At 42.6% G+C, this 18,239-nt stretch overlaps 1 protein-coding gene across 1 annotated transcript; it reads left to right on the top strand.

Moving 5' to 3' along the window:
• Positions 1-2,251: 2,251 nt before the first annotated feature.
• On the top strand, positions 2,252-16,654 carry LOC125018212 (activin receptor type-1C). Its single transcript, XM_047601988.1, has 9 exons — positions 2,252-2,760; positions 6,338-6,568; positions 9,673-9,915; positions 10,005-10,235; positions 10,326-10,493; positions 10,996-11,152; positions 11,973-12,097; positions 12,343-12,473; positions 14,162-16,654. The coding sequence occupies exons 1-9, from the start codon at positions 2,691-2,693 to the stop codon at positions 14,285-14,287; spliced, it is 1,482 nt and encodes a 493-aa protein (XP_047457944.1). The 5' UTR covers positions 2,252-2,690; the 3' UTR covers positions 14,288-16,654.
• The last annotated feature ends 1,585 nt before the right edge of the window (positions 16,655-18,239 follow it).

Raw genomic sequence — 18,239 nt, 5'->3', positions numbered from 1 at the left:
AGATGGTGACCCTTGGGTTGAAATGACCTGTTAACATTAGCGTTGTTAGCATGTTAACATTTTGCCAACCTGTCCCAAAACTTCATCTCATTGGAAACTACATAATGAGGACCAAGTCATTAAAGGTCCCATATCATATCTTCTTTAACATGTCAATTTATGTTTCAAATGTCCCCAAAAAGTATCTTCCTAAGTTTCACCTCAAAATCCCACACAGACTGTTCATGCCACCGTGCCTGTGGACACCTGGTTTGAGCCCTGTTCCAGACGGGCCGTTTCAGGGTCTGTAGCTTTAAATGCAAGGTGTGGGTGACCGCAGCCTTTTGCAGAAGAGGGCTGTGCCTTTCCAGTTCATGCCGCGGATACCCTGACAAAAACCTGGTGGAAGAATCAGTACAGCTGATAATAAAAACGCAGGAGTTCACTCATATCTGCTTTAATCATAATCAGGGATGTGCTCCTCGACGTATGAAGTCATGAGACCCAGAGGACCCGAATCTCTCTTTCAGACACAATCTTCGATTGGTCCGTGATGAGATACTTAATTCTAAAACAACGAGATGGTATATTTTGCGCTGCCTTTCCAGCTGAAGCCCAAACTCTAGTCCAGTCACTGTCTCTGTAACAAAGGGTTATTTCTACACAATAATATCTGTCTGTGCAGTTAAAAAAAAAAAAAAACTCTGCATTCATAATGCCACAAATTATGTTGGATCATTTGGAAAAAGGTCAGAAGTCCAGTCATTTTCCTTGCCGGCTATGTGAAACTGCCCGCACAGACAGCTATCATGGTTGATGTCAAACAAAAAACCTGCCTCCTGATGGGTTTTTAGACTTATTAAAATGCCAGATGAGTTGTGGGCCCGATGATGGAAGCACAGCTGTGGATGTTTTACACTGCAGAGACGCCCCGCTTGCATTTGTCAACAGATGCCAGACTTTCTTCGTCTCCATGTTCGGCGTCTTTTTATTCATCCCGTGGCCACAGAGTCTTTTTAAAGTCTTATTTTTCTGAAATGAATGGTCCCCGAGAAAAGACGATCAAGTAGGAAATAGACAGTTAGCAACAATGAATCCAACATTGTCTGTACAAATTATCAGAAAAGTTAAATTTGTCATTTATTATGCAAGCACATTTGTACGACTGAGTTTTCTCAACTTTCCAGTTGTCACAAATGATGATACCCAGCAAAGCCAAGACTTCTGGATTCTGATATCATGAGCCATCCTTTCACTAATAGCAGTGAAGTGCTGTCGTAATCCGCTGTGATTAAAGAGAAAAAGAAATCCTCTATAGTCATTCATTCTCTCCCTCCCTGGTGACGCTGGCACCTTCCGTTGCTATGGCGCCCGGGCAGCAGAAGCTTGGTCACATATGGCTGGCCGGCTGTAAATAATTTCTCGGAAACAAGTCGATCTTTGCACGCAGGTGAATGTACAGCAAACTCATTTGGTACGCCGAGTGTTTACTCTCTGCTTAGTTGGGAAGGATGTTGGCGGCGGTGTCTGTGGAGCCTGCTCTTTTCTTTTCCGTCTTGCTGTCCCGAGCACTGCTCACACGCAGGGATGGGAATTGCAATGGCCACGGGGGTGCATAATAAGCCGCTGGCTGAATTACTAAACCGGAAAAGTGGGCAACAGCCAGTCCTTCTGGGGGCAACAAACTTTGATTCGTTGGGGAATCTGCACCCCTCGCGTACTGTATTGCCCCATCCTGTGGCCCTGTCGGGTAGATTGGCCGTGGGTCAACATTTAGATTTAAGACCATTGTTTCAGCTTACATCATAAGTGAAGTTCATTTTGTAATCACGATGACTTTATTGTGCGAAGTACAGTGAAAATTGAATGCACCTCCTCTGTGGCGTTGCGTAAGAGTAAAGAATGCTGTGTAAACACTGAAGACAGAATGAAAAAGAAGAAGAAAGTTCAGATAAGAGAGAAAACACGGTATAAACACCATTGTCCATGAAGTTGGAGTAATTTTGTTTTATCCAGACACTGCAGGTTCTATGTTTGGAAGAGGCGAATCAATAAAGTTTTGAGAAGATATGTACTTTAAATGTCAAGAAAAGTTCACATTGTGACAAATCATTTCATGAGAAGTGGCAAAGAATGCCCTATGCCAACTTAATGTATATGAAAAACTTAATAAATAGGTCAAAGGTCAGTGTTATCACGCTGAATGAGACTTAATGCGCTTAATGAGCAGGAGAAACAAGAGATTATAAAGTCAGAGCAAAAGATGTTGCTCCCCAGAAGTATCCAGTGACCAGTGAAAATCCTAACGATCTCGTTTCCATCCATTACAAACTCGAGCGAAACGTGAACACTTCATCTCCATATTCAGCAGTCAGGCAGAAGGAGGAGGAGGAGGAGGAGGTGTTTGTGTTTCGCCGGCTCCGCAGCAGTTAAATTGATGTGCAACACACTTTCTCTCTGGCTCCCATTCACATGTCTTCATCAGAGGTCCGCGGCGCTAATCCGCTTAAATTCCAGTCAACAGAGGCGGAGCACACTGCGTTTTACAGTTTCCTCCGCGGTCATTTTACCCTGGAAGGGTGCACGACCGAGGTTGCTTTAGCCCTACGGCAATGTGTTTTTTTGTTGTTGTTGTTGCTGTTACTGTTTGTTTTTCTGTAGAGTAGCCGCGTAAACGGTGCGTCGGAGAGGGCGCAAATGCGGCTCTTGCCATGACTTGTCCCGGGAAGCAGGGCTTTCAAGCGGCGTTGATCTTCCTGTCTGTCGCTCAGCTGACTGCAGGTACACAGCGTGCATCATATTCAACAAATGTGATCATTCTGTTAGTTAGTTCATAGTTTTTTTCATGCGTTATTCCACTGTCTGCGCCACACAGTGCTTGCTAACTAGGATGGGACTTCTTCAAATCGCTGGTTGTGAACTATTAACCTAACGGAAGAGTTATGTCATTAAATACAACGACTTAAGTCGATTGGTCCTTAAAGGTGACATTATTTAACGGTGGTAAAAGTTAAATCAAAGAGCAACAGAAATATTAAGTAGCCAGTAGTTTATGTGATTCATTTTTATTTTCAGCTCTGAATGCAAAGCAAAATAAGTGGGGGGAAAAAAAGTTACCTCCTCCAAACAGCCTGCGATGGAAGCACTGCAGGTGTGATCTAACAGCTTTAGATTAAAAGACACCGCGCCTCATAAAAATAGATTTAGCAGAACAAATATCTCAAATGATCCTGAATAATGTCAGGTTTTATTGTTTATTGCCAATGGCTCACGTTTGTAGGGGAGAGGTTGTGTGTATCCAACTGGCCTGTTCTGCCGACTTTAACCTGTTTCTATGCCCAAGAAAATATAAATATATATATGAATTCTTGCTGGAGCTGAAAAATGTAGTCAGTCATCTACCTGATTTATTCATCTCAAGGAAACGTAGACTGTTCTCTCCAATGTTGAGTTTTTTATTCTCATATGTGATAGAAAGCTGAATATCTTGGACTTTTTTTTTGTTGTTGTTTGTGGAAATTTTGATTTGCACCTGTTGACATTTTCTGGCTTTCTGTAGACCCAACAATCGGTAAAGACGGCCGGTCAGTATCAGCGTTGATGAATTGGTCCTCATTTGCAGCTCTAACTCATTCTGTCTCATCAGATCTTACAAGGTTGTACTTTTTATTTGTTAAATCTGAATGGAGGGACAAATTGACCGGCTCGTGCTGGGATGCCCTCACTGAAAGTAGGAGGCTGTAGTGCACGTTACAGGATGCAGTAGCTTAATTTCCAGTATGATTCATGGGCTACATTCAATTACAGCCAGTTATTGTGGGCTAAATGGTTCTCCTTGCGTCTCAGTACTGAAAAGTGGAATTGCATCTGGCTAATTCCTTAGCAATTGTTTCTTTTTTAAAGAGAATTTATTTTGACAAGAAAAGAAAATGTGATAATGTTGATTATAATGATAATGTGATTTCCACATTATAAGTTATTTGTGCATTCAAAATATTCTTCACTTGAATAATGTTGGGTTGTGCGGTTGTTAGGGAAACCTGCTCCTCCACTCGTGCCCATTCTCTGCTGTGGTATAAACATCCTCCATTGTTGTTGTTGTCATTCTATATAGTAGTCCTATGGGTGAACCTGTTGTGCCTTTTCCTATGTGAGTGAACGTTCTCTTCGAGATTTCTGAGGTAAATTAAAAGTTTTTCCAGCCCTCTCAGCATTATACTGTATATTCTGGCTCCATGGAAACTTTACCAAGCATCAGAGAGAAGGAAAAGGAAACGTGGGAAGCTGGGCGCACACTTTCTATCATCATTTGTGAGAGCATGCGGGACGTCTGATTCAAAAGATTAAGTGGCTTACTCACAATCAGATTCAGATTTTAGGAGAAAAACAAATTCTTTGCAGTTTCAAGGACAAGCAGCAGCCACAATGATTGGAAAGGAGATTCCGTTGGTCGTGGACCAAATTAAAACTCCAGTTACATTTTTTTTTTCTTTTCTCCATTGTCAAACTGTGTAGTAACCTTGTATTTGCTCAGCTTTGATTGATTTCTGGTTCTCTCTGCACAGCTTCTGTTGCTTTTTGTGGCTCGGATGATCCATATTTAGTGACACACGGCGAACCAGAGAGAGCCGAATATGTATTTGCATAGGATGAGGAATTTAAAGGACTTTGTTTTGATACGATTATATCTGACCATGTGAGGTTCAATTGGGCCACGGTGCATCCTTTAGCGACGTCCCAGTCCTGCCACTTGTCATTCGTTAAGGGGAAGTGTGGAATTGTTGGCGTGGCGTTGGACGCACAAATTCCATGTTAAACCCACAGAAGAGTGTACACACAGAAGAGAGCTGCAAAGGCTGGATTGTTTATGTATTTCCTTTGGATTCAAAGTCAGATTCAGGAAAGCAGTGACCTCTATATGCTCACCGGATTGAAGTTTGAATCCATGAATACGAGTTTTCTTTTGCTGTTACCGTTTTTGTTTCAAGAGCCCAACTCAGTTTTAAGCACGTTTTGTCTGCTTTACAAACTGATGACGGCTTGGATGTTTTTTTGGCCACATATTCCCCAAACTAAGCCCCTTCTCTTTAATGGAGGAGAGGGTGAAACGTTGCCTCTTCGCCGTCATGTCATAAAGGATCGATCGAACTTTCATACGGACTTGTAGTTATTTGTCTGCTTCTAGAAAGGCAAGTCCTGTCACTCCTCACATGCAGAGCAACAGTTTAAACTTAATTATCTTTGAGAAGATTGTTACTAAGCAACTCCCAGGTGATGCTCTTAAAGGAAGAAAATTCGCCATGTTAAGGTCAGTCCTTTCCCGAACCGTTCTGATGAAATCAGACGTCTCATTTCACCGCTGCATTTAAAATTATATGATTTCTATTCATGGTCAATAAATCCCATTACCATTTCCTATTCCTTTATAAGTAACAGTTGTATAAATGACTGATAAGCTGTTCCAGAAATAAAAGATATCGTTTATGTGTACAGTAGGAGCAAATGTTTTTCGCACTTTGCACTTCCAGCCGAGTATCATTGATCATATTTGACCAATTTGACAAGCGTAACCCAACCGAGACAGGTTCGATTTATTGTTCAGTCAACAAATAAAAATAAACTTAAAAAAGGAGTGAAAAATGGCGTTGTAAGGTTATGTGTGACTTCCTCACATCAGGAGGTCAAGGATGGACTCAGCTCACGCTTTATAGTTTATCAAACTGTAAAATCTGTAAACTTCAGAAAAGTCATCCACTTTTATGCAAATATGTTCACTTTTATGGGCATTAACTGAACAGGTTGGGGCTACATACTCTTTCCAAAATGAATAATGTATCTACTAATAATCTACTAATCTAAAAATATCTACTAATTCATCAGTTGTTAGTTATACAGTTATAATTGCAACTATATGATTTGACGAGGACTCTGGGGAGATCTAAATGCCGCCACCTTTAAAATAGTCTGACCAAATAATATGCAGTATATCATCAGTTATTTCCAGGTTTTTCTGGTGAGCGGGCAGCGCAGTCTTGCTTATCACTCACTCAACGGCTTATCAAACAAAGCATGACAGCTGCTCCAAGGAGAACACAAGATTATGTGGGTGTTAAACTAAGAGGCATTACTCTGGTTCCTCCACCTCCAGTCATTTGAGAGCATGGCCCTCCTTACGTAACTAGAGTGCAGTGCTGTGTCGCCTGCTAGTTTGGGAGTGAATTTATTTGTCTCGAGTGAATATCGCCCCCCCACCCCGTCCCACCCCCTCTGCTGTTTCACATACCAATGAGCCTACCTAGAAGTAGTTGAGTATTGTAAATAGCGACCTGACTATCATGATCGCTTCGATATCTTCCAGGTCTGAAGTGCGTGTGCCAGCTGTGTGCCAACCACACCTGTGAGACGGCCGCAGACGGCGCCTGCTGGAACTCGGTGATGTTGATTGATGGCAAGGAGGAGACGGTCAAGTCATGTCTGTCACCCTCCGAGATGAGGGGCCAGGTCTTCTGTTACAGCTCCAGAAACGTCTCCAAGAGGAACTGTTGCTTCACCGACTTCTGCAACAACGAGACGCTGCATCTACACCCAGGTACAGCCCACGGGGCGTTTTTTCAACTGATGCGTGTTAGGTTATTTTAAACACATATTTTATAGGGAAGACACACAAAGACCCCCCCCCCAGACATTATTTTAATGTCATACTGCTCAGGGATTGTCAGGGGCTTTCAGTCTGCAGCAGCAACACAGGCCCAATCTGTGTGGGATTTCCCATTCATTCTGGTGCGGCTAGACGAGGTGGACGCTGATCCTCCTAGATCCTGTGACATAACAAATCTGGCGGTGGCTGTGGGACGGCGGCTAGTGATCCTCTCCCTCCCTCCGCTGATTTATAAATAAATACTCTGTCAGGCATGTAGTCCTAAAAGCCTCTCATGGGCTCGCCGCGTGGATGTTGTTTGGCCTTAAAGCAGAGGAGGGTAACTCACACCTCTGGATGTACAAGTCAGTGGAAAATGCTGGGAGGTCAGGGCCGCACTTGGTTTTAGTGTGTTGTGTTAATGCACATGCACTTTATTTAATATATATATATATATATATATATATATATATATATATATATAGAAAGAGAGAGAGAGAGAGAGATATAGATATGCATATATATTTTAAATATAATCAATCACCATCACTTAATTTTTAGCCAGTTGGCAGCTAAACCTCATAACAAGCACACACGTCTGTTCCCGAGCCAACTTTGTTTTGTTTAGTGCCGCGATCGATCACAGATTGTTGCCTGCCGCTGCTGTGGCAGATGAGAGCAAACCAAATTACCAGAAGCCGTGGGCCGTAAAAAAAAAAGACACAGCAAAACAAAGAAGGCGAACTGAAAAAATGATAAACTGCACCTCGGAGCTGACAGAAAGCGCGGGGTCAGATGATAATTACTGTATTCGCGATGCCACGAGTGTTGCCTTTGCGCGTTATTCACGTTGTTGTGGCCGCATGTGAAAATATTGATCGGTGCAGCTTCGAGAGATTCGCAGTCTTTCTTTAAAGCAGCCTTACAGAGCCCGGTGTAGGAAACTGTAAGCCAGAATCTCAAAGAATGAATGTCGATGGTTACATGTTAAATGTTATTATTAATATTCTGGAGTCTGGAGGTGCGACTAGACTGCAACTCATTATTAATATCATAACCTTGGAAGTGTTTCCTGGATTGATACAAATATCAGAAAATAGTGAAAAATGCTTCTTTATTACAAAATGCCGCATGCAACTAACAGTACAAACTCTCAAGATATTTGGTTTATTGTCACATAGGAAGAAGATAATAGCAAATATTCAAAGAGTGGCTTCTTGAAAGATGACTCAAACTGTTAATTGAATATTAAAATTTGTGAACGAGAATTCTGCAAAGCAATAATAAAAAAAAAATATATAAAACTAGATCAAATATCACTAAAGGGAAACACTAATGTACGTTGCCCTGGTGATATTCAGACTTTGGATGTTTCCTATGCACACTAATAGCAGCCTTTTTAGCTTTTATTTCCTAGATTTTCAAACATTTGAAATTATTTCCTTATAGCCACACTTCGAAACTCCCGAAACTGAGTGTTTCCCCCCACTGATTCATTCATCGCGAATAACCTGACACTGATAGCTGATAGCAGATGGGGGTCACTCTCACAGAATAAAGACGTAATACAGTGGATTCACGGAAGTGTGAAGTGCTGCAGCGCTGATGAGACGGGTTGTGGCAGGGCCCCGGGGCTACGATGGGGCTGACTGTGAATGAGGACACCGCGATCAATCTGTTCCATCGCCCTCCTAAATGTCAGCATGTGAGCTTGTCCACTGTGTTATTTATTTTCTAAACATAAAGACTTTATGTTCATTCGTGGCCTGCAGTTATAGATCTGAAGTGAGTGGTTTGAGGTTTGTGTAGGTTTTATTTACACTTTGGAGTCCTTCCTCTCAGCCTAAAAGCATGGCTTTAGAAATCACTGCTGCATTTATTCCGCTGACCCCTGCAGAGTCACCTTAGAGTCAAAGAACAGTTGCAGTCTGTGGAAGGTCTTGTGCTACTGGGCCAGAGGAGAGTAAAGTCTTATTTTGCATCATATCTGCTCAGCTCCAAATGGACACATGGCAGGACATGTATTTAGGTAAAAGGCTAAGGATGTCTTAGGAAATTGTGGTTTAGTTCACATTGGGCCATCTGCAGATGTTGCATGTCTGAGGATCTCCCGGTGAGAACATTTCACGCTTTGGGGATTTGAGATGATTCGGAGGCTCCAGAAACATGGCAACGCCGTATTAGTTTTAGGCTTTCTCATGTCTTGTAGTATTACAATACTCACATGTTGAAAGACTTTCACCGATTACTCCTGAAGTTAATATAAGGACTCCATGTTGACCAAGTCAAAGTTACAAAATCCTCCCTTTTTATATTTCCCTAGACCAGTAATTTAATGAGAGCGTTATGGTGCATTGTTTGGTCGGCACGTCTCTAAATCCCATATTATCACAACTCCCACCCGCTCCTCTGTTTTTGTTTGTGTCCAGGTTCCCTCTGTACACCCACGGACTGAATGAAGGTCAGAGATGGAAATGTCAAGTTACATTGTTTTTTTGTTTTTTTTTTGCCACAGTTTTATTACAGGGTCTCACAGTGCACCTGCTTTTGATCAGTTCAGGTCACGCATTATGAATGAAGAAGAAGAAAGATTTTCCCCTGTTAGAGAGCAAAAGTTTATTGACATCAAAAGACTCTTCATCACGGATGATAAATGGATTTTATCAGCAGTGAAGAAGTTTTATGGAACTCAGGAAAAACTGGATTTTTGGCTGATAAAACCCTTCATCTGCCAAATGGACAATTTTCACCTCTCTGAATTGTGCACACTAAGCGATGTCCTAATCAATAAAACTTTTTAAAGGTCAGACGAGCCTTCTTGCGCAACTGAGTTATTCGCAGAAGGCTTTCTACCTATTGTTGCTGTAGTTATACATAATATATTGTGCACTTGAGATAATTACAATTGTCATGATCGGCAGCAGCCACCAGGGGGTGCTGCAGTCACAGGGATAATTAACCTAATTGTATTGATCTCCTTCCTGTTTACTTAGAGCTGACAGGTTGTTATGATGTCATAATAATACTGTCTGTATTTGTTGTGTGCATGTTTTCAGAGAGGCCTTTGGAAGAATCTGGCTGGAGCAAGCTGCAACTCGCCGTGGTGATCCTGGTGCCGTCCTGCCTGTTGTGTGTCGGGATCCTGCTGGGGGTGTTCCTGGTGCAAGGCCACCATTGTGCCTACAGCCGAGCCCACAAGCAGGACCCAGAAGAACCTCTGGACGACCAGATGCTAATGTCGCCTGACAAATGTCTTAAAGATCTGATCTATGACATGAGCACCTCGGGCTCAGGATCAGGTGAGAGAAACGCGATGGCACGACGGTTCGCGATGAGAAGCAAAGTGAATCGAGTACCAAAAACTCTTATTTTACTTCGCACCCTGCAGGGCTGCCACTGCTGGTCCAGCGGACCATAGCTCGAACCATTGTGCTGCAGGAGACCATCGGAAAAGGTCGATTCGGTGAGGTGTGGCGCGGCAAATGGAGGGGAGAGGACGTGGCTGTGAAGATCTTCTCCTCCCGGGACGAGAGGTCCTGGTTCCGGGAAGCGGAGATTTATCAGACTATCATGCTCAGGCATGAGAACATCCTCGGATTTATTGCCGCTGATAACAAAGGTGTCACACCTGGATGTCCAAGGCTAATTTAATCAAACAGAAATGACAGATATTATGAGATAATGTGATATAATTTGCTGCATCCTGCAGATAACGGGTCCTGGACTCAGCTCTGGTTGGTGTCAGAGTACCATGAGCATGGCTCTCTGTATGATTACCTGAACAGGTACACAGTATCTTTGGAAGGAATGATTGTTCTGGCGTTGTCCATTGCCAGTGGGCTTGCACATCTCCACATGGAAATCATTGGTACACAGGGTAAGGCTACAACGTGATATGAGACAATTACAGTTAATGCTTAACTTGCCATGAGTGCATTTGCCTTTAGTCTAAAAGAACTCATATCAGGAGTTCATCAGCTTTCCAGGTACCAATGTGATATCGCTGTTTGTCTAAGTTTGTTTGAACATTTGTTCAAAATGCAAAGATGTTCAACTGATTATTGCACAAAGCAAAGAAAGCACATATTGTTTACTTTGGAGACGCAGCAACTAGTAAGTACCTGGGATTGCTTCTTGATAAATGGCATAAAATAAATAATCCATTTCTAACAGCAATTGGCTGGTGTTCATTATATGTCAATTAGTTAATCAACTCAAACACAAAACTGCAAAGTGAAACCCACTGGGAAATGATTAGTTTATAATCATTGATTAAGTTTATATTATATGACATCTCCCCCATTCTCACCTATGTCTGACAGATCAAAAACACTCGTGGTAACGTACAACACCTTTGTTTGTTACCTTCTTGCTTCTAGGGAAGCCTGCCATTGCTCACCGAGACCTGAAGTCTAAAAATGTCCTGGTGAAGAAGAACGGGACGGCAGTCATCGCTGACTTGGGTTTGGCCGTGAAACACGACTCCAGCACAAACACCATCGACATACCGTCCAACCACAGAGTGGGAACTAAGAGGTTAGATTTACGTCAGAACACACACACAAAATAGATATGTGATTTAAAACCAGAGCTGGTTCGTCCAAAGTGCTCACAGTCTGCAGTTCACTTATTAGTCGGCCTAAAGTTAGTTTGTTCTGAAATAATTGGCCAGTACTATTAATTGGCTCCCAATGTGTTTCCTGCAAGGAAAGCAAATAATCACTAGCACGTGTTTCCATGTGTCTGCACATTCAGTCCCCGTAGTGATTCCAGAAATAATTTGCTTTGTGTGCTAAGAGAGTAGTACACAGTGCAAAAATAAAATGGGTTGTTGTTGAAAGTCTGTTGAGAAAAACGCTGAGCAAGAGTCACTGAACATCGGGTTATTTGGCACGAGAGACGGAGTGAAACAGGACTGATGCAAGAATGATACAATGACACAACTATTTTGCCGTGTGAACAACGATCATGTGCAATTAATCACGCATACGTTGGAACAATTTTATGAGGATTTACATCCTTTCGACTTTGGCGACACCTAGTGGTTCCTATCGAGAGTTCACAAGAGATAAACATATTTGTTTGCCTGAAGTGAGTTCTGCTTTCTGATGAAGCTGTACTTAACAACATAGTAATACATTCCCAGAAAAGTAACCGCCTTCAATAATACAAATAAATTAACTGCAGCTTATCCTTCTCCATGTTTTGATGAGGACTATTCAACCTGCAGTTTTAAATTCGGAGAATACAGGCTGCTGATTTGCAACAAGCCCCACGCTTGGGCGCAACTTGATTAAACCGGTACCAGGCTTTTTTATTTTGTTTCATTAGACTTTAATCATTTTGTCCTCTGCAGGTACATGGCCCCAGAAATCCTGGATGAGACAATCAATATGAACAGCTTTGAGTCATTCAAGCGGGCGGATATTTATTCTCTGGGCCTGGTGTTCTGGGAACTGGCCAGAAGATGCTCTGTTAGAGGTAAATGATACGTATTCTCTCCCACTTATAAGAGAAGCATTTAATGGACAAGTCATCTTCAAAACAGCACTCAAATAACACAAATAATAATTGTTCCGGCAGCGGTCGGTGAATATGTGTCCTTTGCATTATGCAAATTTATGTGTGTTCATGAGCTTATATTCAGCCCATTATTATATTTAGTCCTGTGGATCATGGAGCCGGTTGAAGAAAAGCATGACAATGAACTCAAATTGTTTTCCCAGGGCTGCACGAGGATTTTCAGCTGCCTTATTACGACATGGTGCCTTCAGATCCGTCCATTGAGGACATGAGGAAGGTGGTGTGCGACCAGAAACTCAGACCCAATATCCCCAATCAGTGGCAGAGCTGTGAGGTGAGACAAAATGAATTGTGTTTGTATCGTCATGTATGTCAGCGTCAGCTATGATAACATTGCACTAATGTGTGTCAGCGGATGCGAGTACAAGTGAGCACGAAAACGCAAGCCAGCGATCGTAATATCTAGACCACTTTATTTGAAAGGAAAACCAAAATGCACGTCACTGAATTATTGATCATAATCTTTAATTAAAGATAAAATGGTATTGATGTAATTCTTGTAATGCGTCAACACATGAAAGAAAGATTGTTATGTGAATTGAGACCATTTATTTACAGTGCGTTTTCAGCACATTTACAGCAGATCAAAGTTAAAGCTTAACTCTTCTAGAGGTGGGAAGGTGCATGGTAAGCGCAAAAGCCGAGAGGATTGGTGCTGCTCTCCCTCGAGCTCTCTTTTTCTTAGTACTTTTGCCATCACCTTTCCCGTGTAGAGCAGAAAGCAACAGCACAAACGGAGAGACAAGGCGAGAAATGACGAGCCCTTGTGCCAGCTTGGACGATGTCTGTGAAGATGCTCAGTCATCCAGGTCACGGCCTAGCAAGGACTTGCTTGAGGTTTCTTGAAGACAGAGCGGAAGAAGCCACTAGGATGAGGGGTGAAACCTCAAGCAAGTTACCGATTCTTTCTTCAAGTGTGACAACACAGCACACGTAACATACATTTTCCCCGACACTTTGCGCGGACTGGTTCGTTTGAAGCAAAGCTAATCATTTCACAGTTCTTGGACGTGCGGATGTGTGGGCGAGTGTTAGAGAAGAAGCTGTGGTTACTGGTTTGAAGTTTAGGCCTGAGCAAGCAACTAAACCCCCCAGCTGCTCCCTCTGTGATCGCATGGACTGATTAAATGCAGAAAACAAATTTCTTGTAGGTGCTGAAAGCTGATTACTTGATTACATTAGGTTTGTGTTCTCCTGTTAGGTTTGACTTGCGTGTTTCATCTTGTACAAACCAATTTATTATATGAGAACCAAAGTCTATAAAGTTAAAAATTCCCTTCAAACCTTAGGTAAGTTTGTGTGAAGGTGTACATTTATCAGCCACAACATTAAAACCAGGAGAAGTGGAAAACATTGAGCATTTTCTTACAATGAAATGTTCTTTTGGGAAACTTTTGGTCCTGGCATTGATGTGGATGTTACTTAGACATGTAACACCCATCTGGACACATAGCAATGACACTCAGCAGGATTCAGTCTGATGTAGACACACAACACAATATGGATAACAGCACAAGGTGTTGACCTGACCTTCAAAATCATGGGATCCCAAACTGATCTGTGGCCATAACCCATAGGACCCAAAGTCCCCCACTGACAACATTCTGCTACCAGACACCAAAGGACACCTCCAGAAGACCCATGTCCATTATCTGTTGAGTCAGTGCTGTTTTGTAGGCACAAGCGAGACCTAAACAATATTAGCAAGGGGGTCATAATGTTATGCCAGGTTTGGTGTATACACAAAGCAATCATACCAGCTCATGGGAGAAGATGTGCTACACCTAACACTTTTTCTCTTAGAGGAATGACTGACAGGACAGGGTCACTGAATTTTCCCTCAGATCTCTTAATGTTAGATGCATTTCTGCCAAGGGTAGCGGTCATTACTCCAGTCTTTTGTCAAAATGACACTGTTCTGCCTTTCATTTTATGCCTCCCGTCTCCCCGCCGGCGCTCCAGGCTCTGCGTGTGATGGGCAAACTGATGAGAGAGTGCTGGTACGCCAACTCTGCTGCGCGGCTGACTGCACTGCGGGTCAAGAAAACCGTGTCCCAGCTGTCTGTCATCAAGGACATCAAAGATTAGTCGCTGCCGTGCAGATCGGCGCCGGTGCCGGCACCGGCGCGGCACGACTGGACCGGGAGAGCGCACGGAGGGAGAAGCCGTCTTCTCCTTCTCACTGCCTGAGGCTGCCCTCTTCAGGACGCAACCACATCCTCAGAGAGCCTCGTCAGGTTGTAGCTGGTGCCAAAGTACACATTCTAACCAAACTGCTAAAACCTTGGTAGGAACAGCCATATGAAATTAATTAATGTTTGTAAAGATTGTTTTGCTACCTCAATATTTTAAGTGCCCAAAGCTTTAAGTTGCACATTATGTTACGTTCTTTTTTGTGCCATATCTTGTAGCAAATGCAGTACTGCTGTGTAGGTAGTGTGATAATGACAATAACAAAGGAAACTGGATTAAAAAAAACAAACAAAAAAAACTAAAAGACAAATTCAAAGTGCTTTTGTATAGTCTCACCAGCACTGTTGTACATAAATGGTTGTTGAAAGCAATGGAAAAGTTGCTCAACATTTATAGGAGTCCACAATATATTTACAACTGGAAGAGAATCTTTAGTTAAAGGTTTTATATCCAAGGTTGCTGGCTGAACTAGTACTGATTGTTGGCCATTCAAGGGTGCGCCAAGGATGCCATATGATATCAGTGTGTTGACACAACTTGTGGCTGAGTAACTCTGAGGTGGTATTCACAGAAGAACTTTTGTGCCACCTTTGACCACAGATTTAAGTAACACCAGATAACAAGCTGAGGTTCACTGGCTACGGAGCAAACTAATTTGCTGGTTATAATGTTATGGTCGCAGTAATACGTTCTGATTTCCACGACACCGCAACCGTTTTCTGGCACTTCTCTCAGGCTAGGCGTTGATTTTTTTTTTTTTTTTTTTGACTGACTTGTAACAAAGATGTCTGTCTATTTTAAGAACCTCATGTGCTACAAAATATTAACATATTATTCTTAATATAAATAAAGATATAAATTCCTACCATATATTTTTGCACATGAAAGCTGCGTAATAGTCTTTGCATATTAAACTAAAGCTAAATTTCAAGATTTCAGTACTGCTAACGCTGGCTCAAGGAGTTGCATGTATTGTTTTAAGCAGGGAAAAGTAGTAAATAATGTGATTTATACCTTAAAAGGTGTTCTGTTGTGCTACATAACAAATGTCAAACAATAAATCTGTAAAAGATAGAATCGTAAAACACAGAAGTGCTGACGAAACACATGGAGAAAAAAAAGGAAAAAGGCTTCTGTTGATGCTAACGTAGCACCATATAATGCTATGCTAACAGTTGTCTTTAAATCGTTGTTGGACATTTCACTTGGGGGGAGCAGTGGGGTCACTGATGTCGCCGTGTGACGTGGCCGACAAAGCCTTGACATAACAGGCTTAGGGAAAGCGCAGTCGGGCTAATCTGTACACCGTGTGTGCTTATATGAATCAGTATGTTTGTGTGTGTGCTTGTGTGTGTGTGCGCGCGCGCGCATCTGCATATCGCGTGAGGAGTTTCACGCAAGATATGCATCGAATTAATCACTGCAGCAGTTTGTGAAACCGGCGCTCTGGAGAGAGGGAGAGAGAGAGATAGAAAAAAAACACACACACAGAGGCTTTTTTTTTCGTTCATCTCTATTTGTCTACATCCTGTTTCTTTAGTTGCTGAGGCAAGTGACACACATCGTTGCTCAGTGTCAGCGTTGACACACTTTACGGTATGAACGCGTTTGCGCCAGGAAGGCGTCACGACTTCTCAGTGATTCTGAATGTAGCATCAGCAGTGCGGCCTCTTGAAAATAAGCTATGTACAGAAGCTTGTTGCCGTCTTGGCGGGTGTCAGTTTTGCGTCTTTCCTTCCTGTCAAAGGATGAATTGACTCCTGTCCCTAAACCACAGCGCTGTGTTGCAAAACAAATAGAGGGGGGAGAAAAAGACAGGTCCTGCCTCTGTCTGTTTAGAAGCACCTGTAGCATAGGTCGATGGGTAGTTTTTCCTCTGTTACGCTGAGCCAAGTGTTCTCTATGTTCTCTACGGTGTCATGTCTGCTTCTGTGAGAGTCGGTCCGTGGCGGAGATGATAGCAAAGACGTATCAGTCATTCCAAAGAGGAGTGATCACCATGTGCAATTCCTAACTGTTTTTTTTATTATTATTATTTTATTTTATTGTATATAACAAAGCGTATTCTAAACAACATGTGACACAGCTTTCATAAAAGAAGACCTACTCTGATTTTTCAAACCCTCCACTCGTTTAGATCTGTACATTTCATTCATGTCAATCTGTTTCGTGATGTTGCTGCTGTGGGTGTCTTTTCTCTTTGCACTATTTATTCTGTACAGGAATGTTATATCAGTGGGTCAATAAACTGTTTTACATGGACTGTTGGGCTTTCATGTCTTTTTGTACTTGCAATTTCGAAACTGCAGAGCTGTGCAAATGGGAGAATTTCCCGGAGCAGCTTATCAACTTTTTTTTTTATCCTCCTCATCACTTGTGTCACTCATGCTGACATTACTCATCTCGCCTCTCTTTTCTGGTGCTCTCCTTTGTGTGGCGCGCTGTTGGTAAGTGTCCGTTAGACTTGAGGAAATGAAGCTGCGACCTTGAAGCCTTGAACGCTACACAGATGAGTCACCGCTGTTTCACTGTGATGTCTGTCACGTAAGGGGAGGTCACACGGTGTCACCTTACTTCAAGTGGAGGAGGCACAATCAGTAGCAGCGTAGTGCCAAAAATGATCATTCAGTTTTCAAAATGATTTTTCAGCCAATTTAAAGGGTGTAAAAGTGAAAGGCCACAAGCTTTGCTATGAAAATACTGCACACACACTCGCTAGACACTTCCTTAGAAACACTAGAGAACATGAATGCATTGTGGCGTAATAGTCCTGCACTAAATCACAGCTTCTATGGTATTTAGCACTCGCTTCTTTTAAACAACTTTTCATCATGGAGGCTGTGGTTGGTAGTACTACTGAACTGTATTGTTCTGTACCGACGCGTGTTTCTATTATTCCGACAAGTTTATGTTAGGCAGTGGCCTGGACTAAATCACAGATCCAGTTTAACAACACCACAAACAACATCCTCCAAAATTATCCTCCAGTTGTATTTCTTACACCGTTTCAACATAAACCAGTCTTTTCCATCCATATGCTCTCAAGCGTTTTCTGTTCTCGCTTTACTTCCTGAGCGTGAAGGGGCTGCTCTCAGATGAATAGTTTTCTGTCCTTAAAGTAACACAAAAATGCAGATTGGAATTTACAGCGTGCTGTGAAATGGGATATCTGTGTTCCAGACAGTCTCGTGGTTCGTTGGCCAATTGTGCTGCTGAGGGTCAATGGGGCAGAGTGGGTTGCTGTGTGTAAAGAAGCCTGCTGTAGTGAAAGGCATTTCTAGCAAAGCCGTACATTGTAAAAGATGATATTTTCTTTTGGCCAGGCTAAAACCTTTGCGAAGGCTTGTGTCCTGTGATTCAGCCATAGTCTCCCTGTCTGCTTGCGTGCCTGCATGTGTGTGATTTTTCTCTTGATCCAACCACGTTTGATGCCTTCGGCCCAGTGACCCATGCTGTCTGTTTGGGGAGCGTGACACTGGCCCGGAGCTAAATCAGTCTTTTGTCTGTCCTCATGAGACAAGTCTCCCTGCTTGGCGGAACACAGGAGTCGGGCTCAGGCTGCAGCTTAGCCCACTGAGAAACTGAAAGCGAGAAAGGCTGGAAACAGGTGGCGGTGGTGGATGTCTGAGGTGGCAGTTCCTCATGCACTACTGATTTCTGGCAGACCATAAATCAAATCGCTAAGATGGCAAAAAGGTAAAGGGGGATGTTCGAGGGGGATTCTTACAAAACAGCTTATCCCCCTTTTTTTCTTCAAAACACCAGACATTCTCAAGAAAAAAAAGCAAAGAGTTGTGAACAGGAAGGTAGGTGCGTGTGGCTGCCGTCTGCAGAAGCAGGTCCGCCA

The sequence above is a fragment of the Mugil cephalus genome, chromosome 12 (genome assembly GCF_022458985.1).
Source record: "Mugil cephalus isolate CIBA_MC_2020 chromosome 12, CIBA_Mcephalus_1.1, whole genome shotgun sequence".
Taxonomy (NCBI): Eukaryota; Metazoa; Chordata; class Actinopteri; order Mugiliformes; family Mugilidae; genus Mugil; species Mugil cephalus.
Note: the sequence above shows the minus strand (reverse complement) of the source record. Positions and strands in the feature narration are given on the sequence as shown.

What these genes read in the sequence shown, in the direction of transcription:
- LOC125018212 (XM_047601988.1), top strand. Translation starts at nt 2,691, where the DNA reads ATGACTTGTCCCGGGAAGCAGGGCTTTCAAGCGGCGTTGATCTTCCTG. An exon ending in GACGCTGCATCTACACCCAG is followed by an intron (nt 6,569 to 9,672) that starts GTACAGCCCACG and finishes GCATGTTTTCAG; the next exon opens with AGAGGCCTTTGGAAGAATCT. An exon ending in TATTGCCGCTGATAACAAAG is followed by an intron (nt 10,236 to 10,325) that starts GTGTCACACCTG and finishes TGCATCCTGCAG; the next exon opens with ATAACGGGTCCTGGACTCAG.